This window comes from Microtus pennsylvanicus, chromosome 18 (assembly GCF_037038515.1).
Source record: "Microtus pennsylvanicus isolate mMicPen1 chromosome 18, mMicPen1.hap1, whole genome shotgun sequence".
Lineage (NCBI taxonomy): Eukaryota > Metazoa > Chordata > Mammalia > Rodentia > Cricetidae > Microtus > Microtus pennsylvanicus.
Window position 1 is genome coordinate 36,310,517 of NC_134596.1, and position 25,298 is coordinate 36,335,814.

The following is a 25,298-nucleotide window of genomic DNA, read 5'->3' on the forward strand; positions in this document are numbered from 1 at the left end:
ATAATCAATCACGATTTTAAAATTTGGCAGGACAGATACTTAAATACAAAATTACAAAGACATTCTGTGAGGAGGCAGATGTAGTTTGAAAACAAGGAAAGTCTTATTATTTCCTCCATATAAATTACAACAAAGGAAAATATTATCCCCCAAGTTTTTTTTCATGCTTAAGATAAACATTTAAGTCAGTGGTTCTCAACCTGAAAGTCATGACCCCCATGGGAGTTGCATAGCGAATATCCTGCACATCAGATATTTATATTACAATCAGAAGCAAAATCACAATTATGAAGTAGCAACTTGACGGTTGGGGGGATTACCCCAACATGAGAAACTGTATTAAAGGGTTGCAGCATTAGGAAGGTTGAGAACCACTGGTTTAAGTAAAAGCCACCTGATTATTTGCTAATGTTTGGTCCATCGTTAGTAACTGCTTTTCACATGAATTCTCTCATCACTTGAAGAAGCACTTTTGTTACTTTTTATGAAACAAGTTCTGTAATATTCAAATAATTTAAACATGCAAAGAGCAAAGAGCTTTGTCTCCTAAAGAGCAGCGAACTGTAGGGCTAAGCTAAGCTGAACTACTTCAGAATTAACCTAATACTAAGAGAGAGGTAACTGAATTAGAAACCTGATTATTGCTATTTTAAAATCTTATGGCATTAAAAACTTAATTTTAGTATTGAATGAAGGTTTATTTAAGATGGGAGAAAGTGCACAACATTATATTTCCAATTTGTTTTTCAGGATCCAAGAAAGTGGTAATTACTTAGAAGGGACCTGAGAAGGTAGTTGGAAGGATATTTCCTCAAAAGGACTCAGAGTCTGGTTTTTCAGCCTAATGGCAGGTGAATAATAATATATTTACTCTACACAAACATATTAGAATTCATTTAGTTCTTACCATCTATATAACTTTTATTTAACTCAAAACTTTGCCATTTGTACAAATGATTGGTTTGATTTTGTCTTTTCGACACAGGCTCTCTCTATTACGCAGCTGTGGATGTCCTGGAACTCTCTACGTAGACCAGGCTCACCTCAGCTCACAGAGATTCTCCTGCTTCAGTCTCCTGAGTACTGTGACTAAAGGCCTGAGTCACCACACCTGGCTGATTTCATCATCATCATCATCATCATCATCATCATCATCATCATCATCATCATCGGATCAAATGTAAGGGAACTCATATTAAATATAAGTTAGGCACTGTGCTATTCTGGTTCTTTTGGCAACATCACCAAATCCATGTCCCACAGCAGCTTTTTTAATTCTAGCTGGGATGCTTAAAGAATGCCTTGGTCTTCTACAGGGATAACTGGTCTGGGTATCTCAAGCTATGGGGACAGCTTTTGTAACCCACAACGATAACTCTTACCCGCAGGGCTTTTGGACAACTCTGATTCCAGTCTTGTTAGCGATGGTGATTTATCTTGGTAATCATTGATGATGGGTGAATTCTCAACAGGCTGTGGTCTTGTGGGTTGAAAGTCGGAGTGACAAGGGAACCCATCACTTGGAAGAGACCCAAAAGACGTTGGCTGGTGTGTTTCCCTTTCTGAAACACTTGGGCTTGACGCTGACTGATAAGGAGACAAAGGTTTCCTGTGGGAGGGCTTTTGGTGATCTTGAAACTTGTCTAGGCCCCCAGCATCTTCTGTTCCATTTTGCAAACTGTCAGACTCTAAAACAGTGAACTCTCCTACTTCCTGGCCAAGAACAGGTCTAGGACCCTGAGGAAATTTGTCCTTCACAGCGGAGAATCTCACATGTTTGAATGGCTCCAGCAAGTTTGTGGGCGAGTCGTCTTCTAAAGACGGCTCCTTCTCAGAAATCCTCTCATGGATGGTTAGGCCAGGGGATAGGCTTCTGCTCTTTTGATCAAAGCTGAAATTTAGGCGGAGAGTTTCTGAGTCCGTACTGCTGGAGCTGGAGTTGCGCTTTAGGATCCCCCTTGGCACCCCTTTCGCGTTCAGGGAGTCCCTCCTTTGTCTAGGAAAAGACTGGTTATCATCTGTCTTGAGGTCCTTCGGTTTGTAGAGCAATTTTCTGGCCTTCGGGATTGGAGGTTTGATTTGAGACCCATTTTCAGGTGCCAGGGACACGGGTTGTATTGCTTTCTCTACCTTTTGACTTGAATCTGGGATATAAGTCTTTTCTTTTGATATTGACAATTCATCTGAAAATCAAAACATATTAAGACCTATATTAAGTGGAGAGGAACTACACTTTAAAGCAGCTCTAAGTTTAGTCTGTATTCAGCAAGCACTATGGAAACAGTAAAGACAGCAAAAGAAGCTGTATAATCGCAGACCTCATGGGAGGAGCAGGCACAGGCTCGTAAGTTGGTACACAGATGATGTAGCAATGTTATTTAGTGATACAACAATGGTGAAAACACAGCATTGCACATCTGTCCAAAGCTGTGGAATATAGAATACCAAGAGTGAACCCTTGATGTGAACTATTGACTGTGAATAACAGAGATGTCACAAAGTAGTTCATCTGTGCAGTAGTTTAAATGTCTGGTTCCCACTTGGTGGAACTGTTTGGGAAGGATTAGGAGGTGTGGCCTTGTTAGAGGAGGTGTGTCGTCACTGAGTAGGCTTTGAGGTTTCAAAGCCCCCCCCATTCCCAGTTAGCTTTCTCTCTCCCTGCTGTCTACTTTCCAATAAGATATAAGCTCTCAGCTACTATTCCAGCACCACGTCTGCTGCTGTGTTCCCGCCATGACGGTCATGGACTCACCATCTGAAACTGTAAGCAAACCCCCAAATTAAATGGTTTCTTTTATAAGTTGCCTTGGTCATGGTGTCTTTTCACAGCAATAGAAAAGTAAACATACTTCTATAGTCATAAAAAGCCTACCACTCTGGTGGCAGATGCTAATCATGACAGAGGCTCTGCATGTGTAGGATAGGGTGTGTATAGATACTCTATATACTGCTGTTCAGAATTGTTGTGAAAACAGTTTTAGCATCTTTTAAAACTGATACATGAAAGCTGATAAGATGGTTCGGAGGGTAAAGGCATTTTCCACTCATTGTCAAACTGAATTCAATCCTACGAAACCCATAAAAAAGTAGACAGAGAGAGCCAAGTCCACAGCGTTGCCCTCTGATCTCCACGGTGTGTCATGGCATGCGTGCACACACATATACATGCACACACAGAGGATATGAACATAGAAGGGGCACTGCCTGAGAGCATATAGGGAGAGGTTCAAAGAGAAAGCAGACAGGCTAAAAAACAACGGAGAAATAGGAAGAAAAGCAAAAAAAAGTCACTTTTTTTTCTATGTGGAATCTAGGGGTGTGTGTGACAAGAAACCTGAAAGGGGTTTATTTACATCTGTAGGAGGACTAACAAAGAGAGGGAGGGATGAGAGATAGTAGTGGGGAAGAATACAAGCAAGTCACAATAGTATATATGTATAAAATGTCACATCAGGATCCATTATTTTGTATGTGAAAAAATTACTGGAAATATTGCTGTGCTTTATGTGCTTTGAGATATTTTACAATGATTATAAAAACTTTTAAAATAGAGTTTTCAGGGTCTAGAAAGATGACTCAGCAGTTCAGAACCCTTGTTGCTCTTGCAGAGGATCTGTGTTCAAACCCCAGCACCCACATGGTGGCTCAGAACCATCTGTAACTCCAGGTCCCAGGGAATCTGATACCTTCTTCTGAATTCTGAGGGCACTAAGCGTGCATAAAACAATCTAAAAACAGTCTTCAGAAAAATCCTCAAAGGAGGCTGAAGACAAAACACAAACGCAGCCTTTCAAAATCATATATTAAAACCTTAAAAAGTAATTCTACGTTTAAAATTAGAATCCCAATATCCAAACTAACATCTCAAAAAAGTTTGAAAAGTGAACAGCTAAAAGGTCCCAGTGAGTTTTCCCTACATTTGTGTGTACTATAAAGTGTGCCCGAGGGGAACTTATTAAGGCGGGCTAATCGAAGGCCCTGGATCACTGCCCAACTGCTTCTCATCCTAGGCTAATTTTTAGTGAGTGGCATCTTCTTAGAGCCGCTTTTGAAGGGACAGAATTATCTGGCATTCCCTCTTCTTGGCCCGTAAAATTCCGTAAGTGACCAGCTTAAATCTGCCCAACGACACACTCAATGAAATACTTCTGAGCGGCAAGCCTTATCATTTCTTCCTGGGGGTAACTTTAAATTTGTTTTTCAGCCTCTTTGAATTTCAGACAGGCAACTGGACCAGCACATGGCAGACTTGCCAGAAACACTGTTCTGTGAAAAGACTACACGCCTTTGGTCCGAATTTTTCCCATGTCACTGATGAGGGAACTCAGATCACAGAGGTCACGAAACAATTGACAGCCCCGGGGCTGGAATGCACAGACGTCCAGTTCCTAAGATCTAGACCAAGGACGCAGCCGCAGAAGAAAGCCATCAGGACTTCTCGCATTCTCTAGGGAGTTATTTTAGTGAAAGGAACTCTGAGTATTTCCCCCAGTCCACGGATAACAAAGATAAAAATAGCTAGTCCAGAAAAATAATATTTACCCTCTTTTGAGTTCTGAAATAAAGCAGCTTTTCCAGTTTTTGACTGTTCATTTTTGGTTTGTGGCAGTGAGTGATCTTCTGGCAGCTCGGAGTTGTTAAATGGATTCTTCCTTTGCTGGGGAAAAATAATGTTTATTAAACTTGGTTTAAATGTCATAATAGCAACCCAGCACTAGCGAATGCCTAAGATCTTGCATATTTGATAGCTTTAAACAGCCCAATCTATTATCTGGCATGTTTGGGGCCAGGGAAACTGTTTAATTTGGTTAGCATAAAATTAGTGTACGTCATGCAAAAGCAGAGATACAATTATATAAAGTATACACATTACCAAAGTCCTTTGAAATTGGATCAGAAGCACATTTCATTGATAAAGAGTAAAGACTTGGCCAAGGGCAAGGTTCCGTAATCAGGTCACATACCCACCAGGGCTCTTCCCACCACACTCGTTGCTATACTAGATTACAGCTGTCTGCAATGACCTCCATCATGGTGAAGCGCTTGGCAGTTGTTCTGGCCAATCCTAACATGGCAGCAAAGGTATAAGTACAGGCAGACTGGGTTTGTTGTTGTTTTGAAGCAGGGCCTTCCTACACAGTCTGTAGAGTGGCTTAGGGTTCACACGTTTCCTGACACTGATTTTTCATATTAATGCAAGACCTATTCGCAATGATTACTGTTTGCTGTTTTGCAAATTGGCAATTTCGTACAAGAAGCTATGCCGAAAAGTAAAGACTATGGTAGAACTAACAAGCCGCGTTTAGTAGCCTAAGAATGGCAGCAGCATACAGGCTTTCTACTTTTTACTGTCTGAGACAGGGTCTCCCTGCCTAGCCCTGACGGGCCTAGAACTAACTCTCTGGACTACGCTGGCCTGGCACTCACAGAGATCCTTACTGTCTCTGCTCTCCTCCATCCCAAAGCCTGGGATTAAATGTTAGGTCACCACCTGGCTATTTTGAAAGCAATGTTAAGGTTTGATTATGTGTCTGTTCTTGGGGGTATATGACCATGCACGTGGCCACAGAGATTAGAGGCATTGGATCTCCATGTAGCTGGAGTTGGGAAACTCATGTCCTGTGAAAGAGCAGTAAACCTTTTAAACACTTAAGCCATCTCTCCAGTCCTTAGACACTTAACTCTCAAGGACAAAAAGACATCTGGGTCTTTAGCAACACCAACATAATTATCAACTTTCTCCACCACAGGAGGGACTTCTTACATTAAATACCCAAATTAAGTACACAAAATGAATCACAAAATTCTTTGTGTCTGTTTTGCTTTGCTATGATGAGGAAAATGGCATTCCTGCCAATCATGAGAATTTTAAACATCTAGGCTCAATCTACCTTGGGCAGAGACACAGCTGGATTCCTTGTATTTTGCTGGGACATATCACTCACAACGGAAGCTGGATCCACCACACTGGAACTGCAAAAGAAACAATCGTTCAGAGAATAAAACCTCACTCCGGAGGAAGCATAGATCATGGCTTCACCGTCAAGGGCTTTTAAGGCAGGAGAAGGAAGGGAGTTTATAAGATCCAACCACCAGGAAGGGAGAAGAAACTGGGGTCCGGCCATGATAAGGTACAAAAACAAAGGAAATGATGGAGCAAAAGATGTAATTGCATCCTAAGAAAGGACAAAAAGGACCATCTGTTAGGACCCTGGAAGATGTCCAGGGTACAAGCACACAAGAGGTTCGCCATTTAAACTTGCAGAAATGAACCCATTTCACACTTAAATTTAAGGTCAGATACAGATGGATAAAATAAAGTCACAAAATCCTGATTCCACAGCAGAGTTTCCCCTAATGCATATGGGACATAGCAGAAGCAAAGGCTCAATAGAACAAAGCAACCTGGCCAAGAGACAGTATGACCAGGTCAGATAGCTGGACACAAAGGCTGATGTGTTGTGGCAATTCCCTATGACCTTCCAATCCAAATGTTAATAGGTGCAGTCTTACACAGACACAGAGACAAATGCAAGGGCATCGAGAAGTGGTTGCTGAGGAGATGTCTGCGGCTGGTTTAAAGAGCAGAGGATTCTCTAAAGCCTGATGCACTATCCAGAGGCAGGGCAGTCCCAAGGTAAAAGTCAAATGCAGTCACAGCAAATAGTGAGTTGATCAGGTCATTCCCTTGGCTATAAGTAAGAAGAAAAGTAGGTCGCAGAATCCCGGGAGAGGAAGAAAATCAGCTTGCCGAGAAGGACCGCTCCAGGAGCCTCGCCTTAGACATAAAAGATGAAGTCACTGTTGGCTGGAACCACAGTTCCTTTGTTAATCTCCACCAACTCTAAGTGACATCAGAGTCAAGAGCTTGGAAAAATCCTCTGAAGGTGATGGCTTCTCACCACATGGCCGAGGAACAGAAAGCCCAGCAAGGAGACATTTCACCCTGGAGCCATGGAACCTCGCCCAAGATTACTGCCACTAAACCCCAGGGCTGGATACTTCATGGTTTCCAGTTCTTATTTCTGTATTTGAACTGCTATGTTTTTTTTTCACAGCAAGTCCCCGGAAACCGTTAATCTCTTAAGGAAGCCATTCTCTTCCTTCCATCACCTTCTCTACTGATCCAAAGGTAAAGTAGGGCAGATGAGGTGTCATTTCCAGCTTGAGCGCATGAATGCAAAAAAAGGGAAGGGAGGGTTGTATGAAATGGAAAACAAGAAAAGACATTATAATGGAACCACAATTTGGACAGAGAGTCCTTACAGGAAATCTATCCCTGCACTAGATGAACGCAAAGTCAAATCAAGTTGTGCAGCAGCGAAGTATCAAAAACAAGCATGGCCACCAAGTGAACCTGGTGTCCACAGTGGAAGGCCAACAGCTCAGAACCAGTAAGCCATTTCTTTCCAGTGCCAGTTATGGAGGCCAGTAGGGGAAACGGAGCCAACTACCCGGCGCTAGTGCAGTCCTGGATCTTGGAGGAGAACCTACAGCTGCCGCTGTGTCAATCAATCCCTAACTGTGTTCCTAGCATTTGCTCTCATACCCCAAGGTAAATGCATTCATCCATCATGAAGCAAAGTTCTTTGAAACACTGACCATTACAGGAAACCATACCAGGTCAAAATGCAGTGTCTACAACACAACTCCCACATCAGTGATCAGGGATCATTGTAGAAGAAGGGGCATACAGACTGTAAGAGACTGAGAGGGGGCTTGCTATGAGATTCTGTCTCCTAGAAACGTCAGATATGATACCCATTAAGTCTCACCAGCATTGATGCCTAAACACGTGCTGAACAAGAACAGCACCAATAGACATGATAGCATGGACGAGGGAAAGCCCATCCCTACAAAGTCTGCCCTACACAAAGTACTACAGGCAGCCAAGGAATGCTGAGGGCAAGAGGGATAGGCTTCCCCAGGGAAGAGTACACCAATTAGTTATCTGATACTGAATGGTTAGCCCTGAAAACTTACACATGCAGGTAACATTAAACAGTATGAACAGGTGTATTTATGTGTTTAGGAACACAGGCACATATGTAACAATTGAAAAAGAGGTCACGAATTTGAAAGGGAGCAAAGGAGGTTACATTGGAGGGTTGTGAGGGAGGAAAGGGGAAAGTAAATGTGATTATATTATAATCTGAAAAATGTTTTGAAATTACTTATAAAAAGAGCCAGTGGGTACTATGATGAAGCGTATAGAGCAGATGCCTGGCTCAGAATAAATGAGCTCCCTTAGTAAGTAAAGCAGCGGGATAATCAGAGGGCCTGAGCCAATCACAGAGGTTAGAGCTCCTCAAGGGACAGCCATGGTTTCCTGCCATCTTGCTCCTTCCCACTCCCTAACCGCAAAGGATAAGCAGAGCTTGATACTATACACCCTCCACACCTGGAAATTCAGCTCCTATGCCCCTAGGCTCCAGGGGCCCAAACTGCACATTGTGATTGTCCTCACTAGAGATGAAACCTGTCTCTCCATTACAGAAGTCTGCTCCAGGGTTCTCGAGGAGAACAAAGTGGTTGGCCTAATCATGTGACTCTTAGCTGTTTCCACTCAACCCCCCACCTCATTGTCTGCTGACATCAGTACTGTCATATTCAAGTCCAATCTAAACTGCCCCTCCCATCACGACACTTTTTATTAGTCCTTTGGATTGAGAATTTGCTCTCTGCCTGGCATTGCTTGCTATCACGACAGCAGATCTTTACGAAGAAGCAGTATCTTTCCTCGGGAAATAGTTCTTTATGGCCAGATACTGTATATTTCGTTCTTAGAATCCCACTCCTTCCAGAGGGAGGTAGATTGCATCATAAAAATAAAAGATGCTCAATATATTCTATATGAAAAGACTTTGTGTGTGTGTGTGTGTGTGTGTGTGTGTGTGTTTGAGACAGTGTCTCACTGTGTATCCCTAGCTGTCCTGGAACTCTCTGTGTAGACCAGGCTGGTCTTGCACTCACAATCCACCTGCCTCTGCCTCCCAAGTGCTAGATTTAAAGGTGTGCACCACCACACCGAGTTGCACAATAAGATTTTTTAAATGGGAAGAGCCTGTGCTCTGTAACTTCTTTCCCACATTCTCCAAAAAGGACCTGGGATATCAGAAGTCACACTAAGGCAGAGTAAGATGACTAAAACACTAGATGTCAATACTGTTCTAGAACCAGAAGGAAATTCTGCAAGTAATTATTTTTATGTTTTTAAAAAATTATTTTGATCTCCTTCAGGGCTGTTAAGTTTGTTGGAGGCTGCCGCTGTGTCTCTCCCCAATAGTCTGGCTCTAGGCTCAGCATGTCGTGGTATTCCATGGCGCTTCAACAAATAAACAGGAAGAGATGACCCAGAGGAAAAAGAAACGGTGTGAATTAGAAAACATACTTTAAGCCTTTCAAGTCAGCAGTACTTTTATGAGCACACACACTTCTTTAGACACTACAGACCCCTGAGCACAAGTGTTCCTATCCAAGCAGGAGGCACTTGGAAGCGCCTAGAGCATTTTTATTACCGTAACTGACTGGAGCAGATCTAAAGATCCGATAAGATTAGATATTCTCTTGAGAGCTCAATAGAAATGATATTGTGAGCCAGACATCTTAAAAATGAAATTAATTCTTATTACCGGATTTCCTATCAATTCTCAAATGCGTTGTCCCGCTTACTGGCTCAACCCCATCTTCCTCCAGGGCAAGCTTGTAGCTTCCACTGACCCTGTTACTGGGGGTCCTAGCAAATAACCGATTCTTCTGGTAGAGCACGCTAGACAGATATAACAAAAGCCTTCCGGGAAAGAGGTCATTGGTATAAAAAGCCATGCTATTTCAGAGGCCAAGATGAAGTTGGGATTTATTGGTTCTTGTTCCACAGAGGGCAAGAAGGAGGCTGGTGATAGAGTAAGCGTGAGTGATACACTGGTATTGAAGTGGCATTTTGGTTCCCTATGCTGATACACAAAAAGAGCATCTAATTTCTCCCATACCAACAGTAAATGGGATGCTGGGAAGGTAACCTCCTCATTTTCCCACCATTTCAGGAAAAAATACGGCAGCATCAGGGAATGAAATAGCATGGTGAAGAGTTTAGTTTCTGGAAAGGTGCCCCAGAGAGGTTTTAGCTAGCGGACAGTACACATCCTGACAGCGGCCAGCCTCCCTCCTGCGCCATGCCTTCCTGATTTCCATCCCCAATGCTCCAATCCCAGGGTTCTGTTAATTGGGGAGAGCATTCCAAGCCTTCTCCACCTTTCTCTGGTCACCAGTGATTGAGACCCCACACATCCAAACAACCCATCCACTTTGTCTTATTGGACATCTCTGCATCCTTACCAGCACCACAATGTCTGTCTAGCTGACCCAGAGTGGTCTCATGTTCGACCCTCTCTCCATTACACTTCTCAAGAAAGAAATTCTTGAAGCAAAGCGTTGGGATCTGGAGGCTGCTGGTTCCATTTTGACTTTTTTTCTTTCCATTTCTTTTTCTTTTTTATTACTTACTCCCTGGAGTCCAAACCAATCCATATGTTCATTAATTTATTTCCTGATTTGTTTTTTTTGTCCATCTCTTCCCTCACCATTTATTCTTTATTTATCCATTCATGATCTTACTAACTATTCTCTTTTACTCCTCCATTCCCTCACCTTCCCACTCTTATATATCCTAACTCTTTCTCTGTGGTCTAGATTTGTCGAAGTATTTCCCCGGATCTAATGAAGTCACTGACTTCTATTCATAACATTTAAGTTTTAGGTCCCTTTCTTACCAAGGCACTGAGGTAACCAGGACCCTCCTGACTAGTTTGGTTGAAGACTCCGAGCTTTATGAGGATGCTTATCACAAAGTAACTCATAACTTTTAGAAGCCATCAGTCCTAATAAGTTTTCTACTAGAACTTACATAGTACACAGTACACAGGGAACAAATGTCTGATCCCTGCCTGGCTAGACCTTCTTTGTGCTACATCGCAGCCAGGGACCACCTGGCCTACCTGTCAGGATGGCACAGATACCTTTGGGTCCACATTTCAGGAAGGTGATGGTTAAAAAAAAACAAAAGAATTGAAACTTCCAAGTACATAGGCTAAGTCCTTGGGGAATAGTAAAGTATTCTTTATTATCTAATTCGTGTTACAGCCTTTCGTGAGAAAAGATGACACTCCCAGGCATCTGAAGGGTGTGTGACAGAGAAGAGGAGAAGGGACAAAATGGAGAAAGGACTGGAAGCTGACAATGCACCCAGGCGAGTATTGATATTTTAGATGTTTCTGCCACCCTCTCTGCCGTTCCAGAGATAAAACAATAGAGGCTACCAGAGTGTAAGTCTCGAACAGTGCTATCAAAGGAACAGACACGCAGAGGCAGATTAAAAGTCCATCCTTTTTAGGTTCATCCAAGCCAAAGAAGCACCATAGCAGAGACATCAAAGGCCCTGGTCAGTAAATGCCTCTTAGACTCTCCATGGTACCCAGGGTTCCATACTTGCTTCTCAGATAATAAAGGGTGGTTTCCCATGCCAGACAAGATGTGCTGCAGTTCATTGTGGGTAGCCACTACCTGACACAGAGGGAAGAGATCCCTGGTCTGCATTCCGTAAGCCCCACATTGACTAAGCCATGATCTACGGCCTTTTGTGCACATGCTCAATGAGGACTTTAGGAGGGTATACGATACGTTATCAGTGTGGGGTTCATGGACCAGTGGCAATCCATAAAGTGTTTATCACTGATCTGTGGTGATGTAAGTACAGGGATTAAAAGCATATGCGAAGGACCATTTACAGCCCTTTGTCAGGATGCTCAGTAGACAATGATCTGTGTGCTGTTTTTCCCTTCTGTATTCATTTCTGTGTTTTACAGAAGGCATCAGCCTGAGACATCTAAAAATCAAAGTGTAAAGCAAAATGAAGCAGGTCCTCTGTCTTAGTTTATGAAGTTCAGAAGAGACCATCCAGCTAAGCTAGTGATCAGGACTATAGCTGCTGGCTACCAGATTTCTGTCCGCTGCCCTCAGGGACCAGTGTTCTCTGTTTATAAACCTTCCTGCTTTTCCCAGCACTGCAGCTGTAAAGAACGGTGAGTTCAGAAGGAATGGCGGTGGCTGCCCATGTCTGACTGCTTGCGGGTCACCCATACCATTTTAATTTATAGGCGAGCCCCCCACTGTCTCGTGGCTATAACACAATTAAAGACCTTGCCACCTAAGACCTTGCCTACCTAAGAAACTGCGCTATCCAGCCTCACATCCCCCCAGTTTTCATTCCTGGCTAAGAAAATATTGACAGGTGTTGAGTCATTCGATAGCAAACAACTTCGTCTAGAAGGACGGGCCCCAAAACACACTTAACACACCCAGTTCGCAAAGGTTATGAAAGCATAAGTGAGAAGCGTTGCAGGAGATTGATACCAAGAGAAATGGCGGCCTCTGACACGGAAAGGGGGAAGTCAAAAATAACTCCTTGTACAGCTGACTGATTACCACCCGAGCCACGCCTCCCAGAACCGGCCTTCACTGAGCAAAGCATTTGCTTGATACGACGAACAGCTGTGTGCTTGCCTTCCCAACCACACAGTCCGTGTAATATAATAGTGTGATTGTAATGCTACCCGGAAGTTGCCCATTTCTGTTCTTCCTGAGAAATGCTAACCAGTTCCCACACTGAATTTCAGTTAACCTCACAACATCCTAGTAAGACAATCCCTGTCCGGTTTACAGATACGATCAAAAGGAGCCACACAGAAGACAGTGCATATTCAAATCCCAGATGTTATATTAGCCTGGAAGGAAGGAAGGAAGGCTGAGGAGTGCCCACCAGCCTGGGGGGTGGGGGGGCATGAGGAAGCCGAGTCGGGCACAGTTGCCTCTCAAGTCCTTTGAGATGCAATGAGAGCCTGGGGGGTTAGATGGGAAGTCTGGGCTTGCTCAAACTGTGAACCGAGGTGTTTGCCTCTGAGTCTGCAACGTGTCTTCTTGCCTCTTCTACAGAGGTGTTTGTTCCCCCTGCTGGTTAATGCCCCGTGCTCCTTAGCCCTGATCACGCACAGACTCTAAGATTTATGCCCAGCTTCTTGGTCATGTCTGTTTAATGGCTATGACTTTTCTACTTGGGTTTCTAATATTTTCGGCCTCATCTTTTTTTTTTTTATGAAAATAAGGACTTTACCCATCCGGGGCAGAGCAGGCAATGGGGCTAGGGGACACCAAGAGGAATGACAGTGTCCTGAGTTTCTCGAAACACTTCATTCAAGAGTCCACCTCTCTGCTTACGAGTACCTAGTAGTGCTATGAGCTATGTTAAGAATTCTCTGTTTACTAGCTATTTGGCTTCCTACTAACTCCGTTAGCCGATTATCAGTCTCATATAGCGGTGGAAGTAGAGGCTGAAGAAATTAAGTGGTCATTACTCTACGGTCACGATACCAACCAGCAGCGGTTAACAAGGTGCCTCAACCTCGAGCCAACATGGCAGACCAGCGTAGACGAAACAGAACGTTACAAATTTTTATGACCATTTGGAGTCCTAGCCTCTAGCTGCTCTTCCCTGCTAGAGATCTTTACTTTCCTTCTGATTTGAGTTACTGAAAGCTGTGTCAAAGTTGTTTACCAGCTCTGCTTCACGAGCACGTGTTGCCTTGCCTTGAGGATCAGAGGGTAAGGTTTTCACCTGTTGGCCCACCTGACTGTAGGGTATATAAGCCTCCGTGGTGCTATGGAATGAAGGGCTTCTCACCAGTGATTAGAGGTCTGTGTCTCTGTCTGTGTGTGTTTGTGTGTTTCAAGCTCCAGCCCCTTGCCCGAAGCTTGGGAACTGTATGGTAGTGCATAGAGCGCAGACAGGCCTTGTGCGCTGCAAGGTTAGTCCTGGAGGAAAATCAACACCCACCACTCATGAGAAGTAGGCAGTTAGCAGACACCTTATTAGAGTCAGCATGCCATTACCCATTGGCATAACTTTATTCATAATTGACTCCGAAATGCCCGTTGGTAGCTGTGTTATACATAGACCCTTCCTTGCCTATAAACGTTGGAAATATCTCTGTTCCCATGTGGCCTTAGTCTTGGATCTAGACTCAGTGTGTCTGAAGTCAAAGACACTGACTTCGCACCAGTAGTAGGTTCCGAAGTGAGTTGTCTCCACTGAGGCACTCCTCCCACCAAAAGGCAGTAACTGTCCCTTGAAGAGAGCGGTGCTAACGAGAATATCTTTAAGGACGCAAAACAACTGATTCAGCATCAAAAGTGGAACAACACAGCCTCCCAGTTGGCTGCTTCTTGGAAAGGAGGGACAAACAGACGCTTAAGCCATCAAAAGGTCAAAACTGAAAATACAGAGGACACCCTGCGTTTTAATGAGGCAACTTGCTACCTATGATGTGCTCACTGTCCTGCATACATGAGAACCAGCTCTGACCGGTCTATATCATTCCCGTCCATCCTTGAGCTTCTTCCATCACACTAGACATAACAGTATGATTGCCATTCATCTGTCCCCTTAGATGAACGGTAGCCCGCACAGACCTCTTCAGTCTACTCTAGGAAAAGCCTACACGCCAATGAAAAACCACCACTCCTGGCACTGGAAGAAACAACCACTTAATAACTATGATACCACAGTGGAGATCTGTCGGAAATTCTGAAAGCCAGGGAAGAGTCTGGTTCAGGCTCCATTCTCGCGGGGGCTCAGAAGGCCCCCCAAACATTACCAATCTCCACATGGGTGACTCCAGTCCTTCATCTGTACCCCAAGCCCACATCTGCCTACATAGCACAGCAGGCCACCAAACCCACCCGTTCTGGCTTACCTTGGGCCTGCTGGAGCTGTGTCACCTTCCGGCTCTTCCGCAACAGCCAGCTCTGGGGGGAGGAGAGCATCTTTGTTGACGTTATTCACCCAGCTTTCTTTGGCCCTCATTGCTGTGTCCTTACTCTGCTCTTCTGAAACAGGAAATGACAGACAGAAAGGTTATCTATCACTTCTACAATCTATACCCTTCCTTCTCCTTGGCTCCCATTAGTAAGGGCTTAGATCTGAACCTTGGGCCTTGTAAGTACCAAGGTGACCGACAACTGGGTCTCAGAATCAAAATTATAGCTGTGAGAGAAGACAGGAGATTTGCTTGATTTCAGATCCCTGCCTTCCACTTTCCTGAAAGAATAGGTGTACCCTTATAGATACGGGTGACCCTAGAGATGGCTGAAGCCAAGTTCTAACTGCCTCTAGGTTAATCTGACCTACATTGGAGTCAGGACCATTTAGTCAAGAGATGTTCAGAGTGGGAGTAAGCATTGAGTTCCTTACCAAGCATTTACTAAAAGCCTACAATGGGCCAAAAAAAGGTCAACTCTGGGGTACAACGGAACAATCCTAATTTAGGAGGTCCCCCTCCAGTGCCAAATTCTAAATTCTTTGCAACACACTGCTCAGGTGTCATTGCCCCCATAAAGCCTCTGTGCTGCGTCTTCAGAAATCTCTTCTGCCTCTGAATACCCAGCATTCTCCTTACCTGCATCTCTATCACAGTTGGCATCAACTGAGTGGTGAATAGCAAGCAAGAACTACGCTGAGCTCTTTGTGGACACTGTCTTGTGTGGTGAGAGGTATTTTCTATGTTTATACTTAGAAGTTTAGAACCAAAAAGTTCAAGCAAATTGCTTAAGGTCACATGATAAGTGCCAATAATGCTTTCATCGGTATTAAATGGGCAATATGGGGGCTTTCAGTTTCTAAATGCATTGCCAAATGGAACCTATCCCCTCCTGGTCTTGGCACACATCAGTCAAGTATCTTCAGTTGCAGATGGAGTCCATAGTACTAACCAGTATCACCCAAGATTTCTTAAGGCCTGGGCACATTTGAAAACCAAAAGAGCTTGAGGCAATGCACCGTTCATGCTTAGGAGTCAACCTTTATCTGCAATAAGTGTGACGCAGTCCAAAGATTTGCAATCCCAGTTTTGCTGCTTAGCAATAAGAGGACCTTGGGCGAGTTAACTCAGGGTGCCCAATAAAGCTTATAGGGAAAGTAAACTTACCTTACAAAATGCTGCTACCGTTAAAAATAGATAGTTAACCTTCGCTGAATACTAAATGCTTTAAAGATAGTCTTTCTTCTTCGTCTGCAAGCTAGACCTAGAGGTTTATAGTGACCAGTCATGAGTTGATTAGAAAGGAGTCAGATAGAAATCTGTAAGGCAAAAACGAAGTGGTAAAATAAAAAGAACCGTAAATAAACTCTTAGAGTCCAGGAAGTACTGCACTGGACGATGGAAGAAGCGCATGTTAAGAGCCTTGAACATGAAACCTGATTTCTCTCTAAACCTTTGGTGTTATTCAGTAGGCTTTGAATTTCCAGAGTTAAAAGTCAAAGAAGGAGCCAGGGAGGGGATTCAGTTGATAAAGAGTTTGCCATGCAAATATAGGGACCTAACCTGAGTTTGATAGCCAGCACCTATTCTAAAAAAGCTACCTGAGGATGACTTCTGCCCTCTACACATGTGCATATACTTGTGTGTGTATCCATATATACCCGTGTGTATATATATACACACACCGAGAAAGCCAAAGAAAGATATGCACATTCCTCACAATCCCCAACCACAACCACTACTACATTTACGCCTGGTGCCTAAGAGTTGTGTTCATTTACAGCCAGTTGCCTAACCCAATCCTCACCCATCCAAATCCAAGGCAAGAGGATTTTGAGTGAGAAGGACACACACAATGTGAAGCATCCCCCCAAATGATGTCCTTCAGCAGAGTCCAGTGAAGAGTCTCCCACCCTTTCCCTCCCTTCTTCCCAAACAATTGCTGGCTGTGACCTCACCTGCCACGGGGAGCCTCTTCTTCCTCATGGATGCTCTGATGATATCAGCGCCATGGATTCTGTCCCTGTGCCTTTTAGCTTTAGCTTCGTAAAACCATTGGCCGCTCATATTCTTTAGCTGTTGGTCATCCTTAATTTTTTCAGGCAAATGTCTACAAAAGGAAAAGAGCTTTACTTGCCAAGAACCCTCAGTAAATAAACAAGTCCACTTTGACACTGAAGAAATTTGGAAAGATGCAAGCAAAATGAAGCACTCAATAATTGATGTGTCACAAGCCTCCTAGATGTCTAACAACTGCTCTGCTTTGACTGAAAAGCTAATCAAGTGATACCAAGCATGATTTTTAAAGGGTTTTATTTATTTTTATTTTATGTGTATGACTATTTTGTCTGTCAGTAAATGCATAATGAATGTGCATTGCCCATAGAAGAGAGTATCAGAATCCCCTAGAATTGAAGTTACAGGCAGTCATGAATTGTGGGTTGCGGGGATTTGAACCAGGTCCCCTACAAGACCTGCAAGTGCTCTTAACTACTCTGTCTGAAACTTCTCAAGAGCAGACTCACTTCTTGGTTGAAGTCTTCTATGTCCACCATTCAGATGGGCACAGCAGAGAGGAATGACGGAGAGTCTCTTTGGCCTCTTCCTCATCTTTAAAATGGGGTTAAACACCCCATCTTAGAGGGTTTCTCTGAGAATTAGATTACACCACTGAAACCACCCTCTGCATATGCCAAGGGCCTGTCAGCCATTTAATGGATCTGTGAGATAAGCAGTTCCTTGGATCTTCTCTTTTCAGTGAAATGAGTTTATCAGAGACTTTACTGGAAGCCTGTACAGGAAGAGGACATGACACTCTGTGTGCTGAGGGCGGACCAAAGCGAGGAGGTACAGGCAAGATCCATCAATGCTGAGATTGCTTTTAAGAATTCCATAATCAAAGCCGGGCGGTGGTGGCGCACGCCTTTAATCCCAGCACTCGGGAGGCAGAGGCAGGCGGATCTCTGTGAGTTGGAGACCAGCCTGGTCTACAAGAGCTAGTTCCAGGACAGGCTCCAAAACCACAAAGAAACCCTGTCTCGAAAAACCAAAAAAAAAAAAAAATTCCATAATCATTCATGCTTGCTGAAAAACTAAAACCTAAAGAGCAAACCAACTGATGCCCTTCTAAAACATCCCTAGTTGAGACTGGTTGGGGAAAATGGTGTTCTAACCAATGAGTCTTTTAACCTCCACATTCCCTAGGCAATAAAATGAGAGTCTCAAAACTATCTTTTCTTACTCATGGAGATAACACTCAAGAGTAAAATTTGATTTTAAAAAAAAAAAGCCTTTGGGAAACTTTGAACTCTCCCAAGATAATATGTTGATCAAATCCAAGTGGGTTTACGATTTTCGCTCAAGCTGAGTTGTCTATGTGGCAAGTCTGGATTAGCCAGAGAATGTGAATGGGCCAGGCAGGGGATGAGCACTGAACACAGGCACATCCGGGAATGGAGAAGGAGCCAGAGAGGCAGTCTCCCAGGCCCAGCAATGGCCGCTCCTCTTCCCTAAGTATGCCTGAGGGGACAGCTTCTTTGTCTGTCATTTGCAAACACTTCACCAGTCTTCCCTCCTCTCCCAGTCACCTGGGAAGAAGTGATTTTGTCCCCAATGTGCTCGTCGTGGTCCTGTGTCCAAATCCTGGCAGGGCCAGCATCATTGGTTCAGAGTCCTCAGCCACCAAAAGACTGTGACTCTTATTAAATCCTGCTAATCGTTGCACATTGCCTAAGGCTTTTGACCAAGCAGATAGTCCTTGCTGGGCAACTGCTCTCCTTGGTCAGATGGGGCTCCAGGAAGGTTGGTTTTCATTTCATATATATTTGCTGAGTGCTGTACAAAACACTGTGCTCAAAGAGTGAAGGGATGCTGTACAAGGCCCTGACCTCCTGCCTTCAGATCGGCTTTTTGGGGTTGTTCCCCAGCAGACGCTCCTAAACCCCACTCACCGGCACACTCAACTTTGTGTTGCCCTCGAAACTGCTCTGCTGTGACCTGTAGGTTTTAGAGGTAGGAAATCCTGACTGAAAGACTATGGGCTCCAGAGGATCTCCTAAATAGGGCCAAAGCCTAGTCTGAATTCTGCCTAAACATGACAATGGAAAGGTTAGTGAACTAGTCTGTACTTTAGTCTCGTTGCTTATAAAGATGGAGAAAGTAAGACCTCCCCTTGAAGTCTTCTGAGGTAATTCATTGAAGTGTTTTGCCTGGAAGCACTTAGCAGTGCCTGGCTTTTATAAAGAGACCAGCGACCTCTGGATGTCTTCCCTTGGCTTCTCTGCCCAGCACATTCCTCTTCCTGCTGCTGCAGGCCTAGCCTGAGCATCACAAAGGCGTGATTCCCTTGTCCTTGTTCCCACTAAACCTCCCTTTCGCGCTCCCGCAGATCCCAAGGCTCTGTTTGGACATTTGTTTTGCCCAGGCAGCTGTAGACTCTACACTCCTTGAATACAAGGATTACATCCTTATCACCATTTATAGTCTTACCATGAAGCACAGAGACTGCCACAGGGCTGATACCCAGTAACTGTTTGCTGAGTGAGTAAGTCATCCAGCAGTTATGTGTCCGGCAGCCACCCTAGTCTGAGTAAGAAGAGATAACGAAGATCCCACCACTGCCAAGTTTCAGGGGACCAGACTCCACCATAGTAGGAGGGTTTCTGACGAGGCAGGACTGCTCATCTCTCATCAGAACAGGAAAAAACAGATCATGAAATATGGTTACCTGTCAGCATACCACAAACCCTCACAGCCGAGCTATTCCCGGTTTCTCTGCGTGAGATTGTTTTTGTTAGCTGGAAAGTACTGTGCAATAGATCCTTTGGAGGTCTTTGCAGCTCTTGGCCTCTCTCATCTTAATAACGGCCTGCAAGGCCCTGGTGTACACACAAATAGCACAGGCTACTGAGTCATGCCTGTGGAGAGGCACAGCCCCGGAGGAGGGTGGGAAGCCTTGTGGCAAGAACAGGGTTTCTGCGTCTTTTGTTTGAAAGCGGTAAACGAATGACAATTCTTTCAAATGTAGTGAGGGCCATTTGAGTATTTCTTAATATGATTATTTCTGCTGGGTTTACTAACCTCTGATTTTTATACCTTGGCCACTTGTCATATTCTGCAGATGATGTGTGACATGGAAGACCAAGTTTGTAAAGATATCAATCATTCGAATAATCTCCCCGTGGTGGGTGCTAAAATCTCTTCCAATAGTTCTCTCCTTTCTTCTGATTTAAAATTGAGTGAGCCGCATTAGCACTGGATTTTCTCGTTGTTGCACTGACTTGTGAAGAATGGTACATTTCTTGGGACTGACACTGTTCGTCCTACACACGCACGTTATGTTTAACAGCATAAAGAGAGCACCAGGTCAACCCTGGTGGGCAGCAAGACATCACCCAGCCCAAAAATGCCACTGTCCCGTCAGCCTCCCAGACCACGCACCCAGTGATTATGCTGCACAATCCCCATTCTGCCCCATCAACATCTGCACAACCTCTGCTTGAGTGAGCACACACTCAGCCTGTGCCCGGCATTTCATCCTTCTGATTTCACTACAGATGATTTAGTCCATAGCAAGGGGTGGCCATCGTACCCTGCCATGATTAACCTTTCATGATCTTTTGTTCACTGACTCTTTAATTTCCTAACATATGCCAGGCATATTCTGGGAATTGGGCATAAAAATCATTCTACAGCCCTGATGGCCAGTGGCCATTTTTTTTCAGTGTGTGAGGAATATGCAGACTTACAGCAGAAAAAAAAAAGGACAATGGCATTTTCCAGACTGGATTCAAAGTTGTCCCCAGCCCACCTCCTTCTCACTGCCTGCACACACGCACTCCAACTTCCGGCTTCCTGACTTGATCGATAAGGCCTGACATCACAGACAAGACCTGATCAATAATACCATCTCCAATGTGGGTAGGAAATCTCAGCAGATCAGCCAAAAAGATGCTCCTCTTTATTCTCCAGAGTTAGTTCCGTCCCCGTTCCCAACCCCCCAGTATCTTCTGGGAAAGATGATAAGATTGAGTGATTTGAAAAGTTGCTTCATTGTCTAATGAAAGAATGAGGGCCCAGAGAATGTAAGAGATGTGCCCAGGGTAACACAGAGCCGGACCCAGAAGTTAGCTTGGCCCTCAGCAATTCCACCCTGCTTGGTGACGCCTAGCAAGCTTTTGGTTTCTAAGGCAGTTACCACGAGTCATTCTTCCTACCATTCTTTCTCTCAAGCACTGATGGAGAATCAGGAAACCACCAGACCTGGAAAGAAAATGAACTGAAGATAAGAAATGCGTTTCCGAGATGCGGGCACACCTCGGATCCCCACAATCTGCTGAGGCTTTGGAGGTAGAGCAGCAAGTGTCACCCTGCAGGCTGCTCACCCTCTCCCACGCTATTTCCCCACCCACTGGAGGGGGCTGAACTGCACTGCTCTGAGAACAAAAGGAAAGTGCACGCGAGGCTCCCTGCATGCTGCAGTCCTGGGGATGAACCCCGATTTCTTTTTGCATTGCTTTCATGGAAAATGCCAGCAGAGGTCCTGGAAGCCAGTCCTTCAGTAAAAACTGCCTTCACTTAAAAGGGAGCAACGTCCTAAAGAGGCGGCTGAGAATCATAAGATGTGGTGGCGGTTGAGATGGTATCTCCGGCAGACACGCCCATCGCTGCAGATGTGGTTATATGCATGTGGGGGCCGGGACGTGGTGCTGGTGTGGTGAGCAGACAGATGTGTGCATCAGTTTCCTGCTGGCAGGGTGACGCAAAGCCCAGGAAACGCCACCTCGGCAGCATGTCATTTTCAAACCATAGAAGTCTAAAATTACACACGCGTGTGTGTAGTGATGTTCCCCGCAAGGGTGGAGAGGGGCCAGGGTAGGAGAGAGGAAAACATCTAGCTTGATGTCTGCTTCTCTGTTGACCTATCAAACATCTCCACTCAGGACAGAGTTAGGTACACAGGATGACTTGAGCCCAATGCTTGTAGCACAGAAGACAGAGGCAGTGTCAAGGGTAGCCTGGGGCTGTTGCCTCCCCATGTGCACCCTAGAGACCTTGCGAAGATATTCCCCTGGGTCCATGTTCATATGCTACCACTGACAGCTTGGGAGGTTTAGGAAATGAGCAAGTCTCCTACTTAATGCTCATTTTTATAACCCATGAAGTCAGCCTGGGCTACACAACGAGGTTGGGGAAGGGGATGGAGAGATGGCTCGGTGAGAAAAATGCTATCCACGCAATCCTCAGAACCAGCAGGAAGCGGGGTACAGCAGCTCACACCTACAATCTCTGTACTCCTGCAGCGAGGTGGGAGGCAGAGACAGGAGAATCACTCAGGTCACACAGCCTCATGCCTGTAGTGGGGAACAAAAGGGACTGTCTCGCAGAACTATGGAAGTGCGGGGCCAATACCCAAGGTTTTCCTCTGCCCTATTCGGGTATACCATGACACACATACCTGCCTGCATTCACACACACACACACACACACACACACACACACACAGAAGAGGAGAAGAGACATTCATGGCAGGTTTGCCTTTCTAATAATAACTATAATTAATATATCACCAGCTTGGCTTAGACAAGAGAAAGGATAACTGAAACAGTAAAATCATGTTAGGAGGACAAAATTTAGATTTTCAAATTTCCAATCCATAATCCTTTAAATGGATAAAGGTCATAAGATAGCAAATTCCTTAAGGGCTGGAATCTTGCCTTCTGCAATCATTTTCAAATATCAATACAGCCCTGTCCAGAGCAATCTCTTACTTATAAGATAAACAATTAAATGTCACCGTATTAAAAGCAGTTGAGACTTTGAGGAGTAATTCCCTGATAACTATTAGGCAACATTCTCTATGTCTTATGAGAGGCACAAGCTGAGTGCTGGCAAGGAGGATTCAAATGGTCCCCATCACCCTTTGCAGGCCGGGAAGATTAAGAAGCATTCTTACAGTCAGACTTAGGACCTGGTCATGCTCAGCCTCCGAGTTGAAGCTCAGAGAAGGCTAAGAGACCTGCCCCAATTGGCCACAGCTGATTAACTACCGGTGCTGGGATTTGACTCCATGGCCTCTGTGTTGTGACTGGGCTCTCATTGTTCAGTTCCGAAAGAAAACTTTCAATGAGTAGCATGAGACGGGCGTAAGGCACTAGACCAAGATCGTGGCTTTGTCCCTGACCAGCTGTGTGATCCTGGCAATTCACTCTCCCCCTGCCTGCTTTGCCATCCGGCCTGTCTGTGAAATGACTGAGGCAGATTAACAACAGCATGTCTTGCCAGAGCTATCAAGCCATAATCTACCAAAGAAAGAAGACAGACTGTGACAGATTACAGAGGGGCTGCTGAGCCAAAGCCCTAGGAGGATCATTTTCAGAAACCGGAGACCCTGTCCCGGCAGAGACCGAGAACCACCCCTAAAAGCCCCTTTGGTCCTCAAGCAGCTTGGTTGGGGAGCAAGAACCTTCTTGTGTGGTTCATCAAATGGGCTCTTCCAGTAGAATCCAGTCCTGTGACTGTCTGGCCTTTCTAGTGAACGTTGTCACTAGTCCTAAGGTCCTGGTCCCACCTGTGGTCAAGTCCACAAGAAATTCCTGGTTCCTAGGTAAAAAGACGCCCAAGAAGTGTCAGCAACTAGGGCTGACACAAGACTTTTTGTCACCTCTAGGCTTCTTCCTATCATGTTTTTTATAACAACAATAAGTCATCAGTGCCGGAAACCCCCAGAAACTTGCCAGGCATCTCCCAAGGGTGGTCTCCCATGACACACGGCACTCCTGCAGACACTGTGGCCTAGTGGATGGTACAGTCCCTGCCTTGCCAAAGTTCAGGGCTGTTTCGAGTACCACAAAGGGTAAAGTTTAGCAAAAGGCTTGGAAACTGTGAATGGGTGGAGCATTCACGCTACTGGAAAGTTCTAACGGCAGAATTAATGTCAGTCCTCTACATTTCTGGGGAGACGCCACGGAAAGCTGCAGCTGACATGGGAGATCCCATCTGCAGGATTACAGCTCCGTGTCACGACTGACACGCCATTCTCCACCGGCATGTCTCGGGGAGAGAAGTCGGTAGCCATCAGGATTCAACTCTCACCTGTAACACCTACTATTGGGCAAATCACCCGCCTGTCACATAGTAAATTTCCACATGTCGTCAGCTGGGGTTTTCATATCCCGCTCCGTCACTCAAGGGCTCCAAAGAGTGCAGGATCAAGAGGAAGGATGAGCAAGTGAAGCCCTTTGTGACTGGCCAATCACCGTTCGCTTACCGTCCTCGGTAGTAGTCATCAGACATGCCACAGTGCCTGAACTGAGCTGTTCTCTAAAGCATTCGTGTTCAGAGTCAATACAGATAAATCATCCTTTGTAGCCCTTCAGGAAATAAGAGCACGGCTTATTTTTCTCTCTGGAAGACCGGGGTTGGTGCTGTTAAGCTAATACTGCGAACTTAGATTCCAGAGACGCTTTCACTGCTTCCAAAGCCCATGATTACAGAGACCGAACCCAGACCCTAGAAGGGACAGAGAGGAACCGTCATGCAGCACCAGGCTCTAGGGTTCTCTCTACCGCGGAGAAAGTGGTAGGGATGTAGACAGGGAGCATGTGCGTTATATTGGAAAAGGGATAGTGGGTCAAGTTGGCACTTCTCTTTGAAGGACCCAAGTCAAACGGAAACCTGACCTGTTTGGAGAGCACTTTTCGTTTTGCTCTGAGAACCAGTTAGAGCAGTTCGCAAAGGATTCAGAAATATGAACTACTTCTCGTATTTTTTTTAAATTTTAAAAATTAAAATTTAACTCAGGTAACATAAAAATAAGAAATAAGACAGTAGATATAAAAATACATGCCAAGTTACTGTAGTAACACATGCTCATAAATCCCTGTTCATGAGTCTGAGACAGGAAGATCCTGAGTTTGAGACTAGACTGGATTATATAGCAACTCTGTCTCAATCTCAAATTTCTCTTTCTCTTTCTCTCTCTCTCTCTCTCTCTCTCTCTCTCTCTCTCTCTCTCTCTCACACACACACACACACACACACACACACACACACACACACACACACACAAAACTACCAACTACATTTCTTCTCTTTTTCTGCTTTTTAGTCTTCCCCTTATTTTTTTATGTGCAGTATGGGGGGGGGGCGTTCATGCTCCTGCACGGACGCAGAAACATGTGGAAACCAGAGACTGACAATAGGTATTCATCCTCAACTGCTCTCCAATTTGTTTCTTTGTACAGTTTCTCACTGAACCTGGAACCCACTCATTCAGCTATATGGGGTAGCCAGTAAGCCTCAGAGACTGTCAAATTCTGCCTCCCAAAAACGGTATTGAAAACACATGTGGCCATGCCTGGTAGGTCGTTATGCTTAGTGGCAAGCACTTGAATGACTGAACCATCCCTCTAGCACCTTTTTCTATTGGAT

General features: G+C 44.8%; 1 protein-coding gene across 10 annotated transcripts in view; it reads right to left on the reverse strand.

Moving 5' to 3' along the window:
• Positions 1 to 25,298, reverse strand: part of Sytl2 (synaptotagmin like 2) — a 98,166-nt gene that overhangs the window by 32,488 nt on the left and 40,380 nt on the right. For 5 of the 10 annotated variants that reach the window (XM_075953078.1, XM_075953082.1, XM_075953080.1 and 2 more), the window contains exons 3-7: positions 16,826 to 16,977; positions 14,805 to 14,937; positions 5,892 to 5,973; positions 4,543 to 4,657; positions 1,383 to 2,183 (exon numbers count right to left, since the gene is read on the reverse strand). In XM_075953078.1, coding sequence (XP_075809193.1) covers positions 1,383 to 2,183; positions 4,543 to 4,657; positions 5,892 to 5,973; positions 14,805 to 14,937; positions 16,826 to 16,977 — 1,283 coding nt within the window. Of the gene's footprint in view, positions 1 to 1,382; positions 2,184 to 4,542; positions 4,658 to 5,891; positions 5,974 to 14,804; positions 14,938 to 16,820; positions 16,978 to 25,298 lie in introns of all 10 variants that reach the window. The other 5 variants (XM_075953079.1, XM_075953081.1, XM_075953077.1 and 2 more) reach the window with 1 other exon arrangement.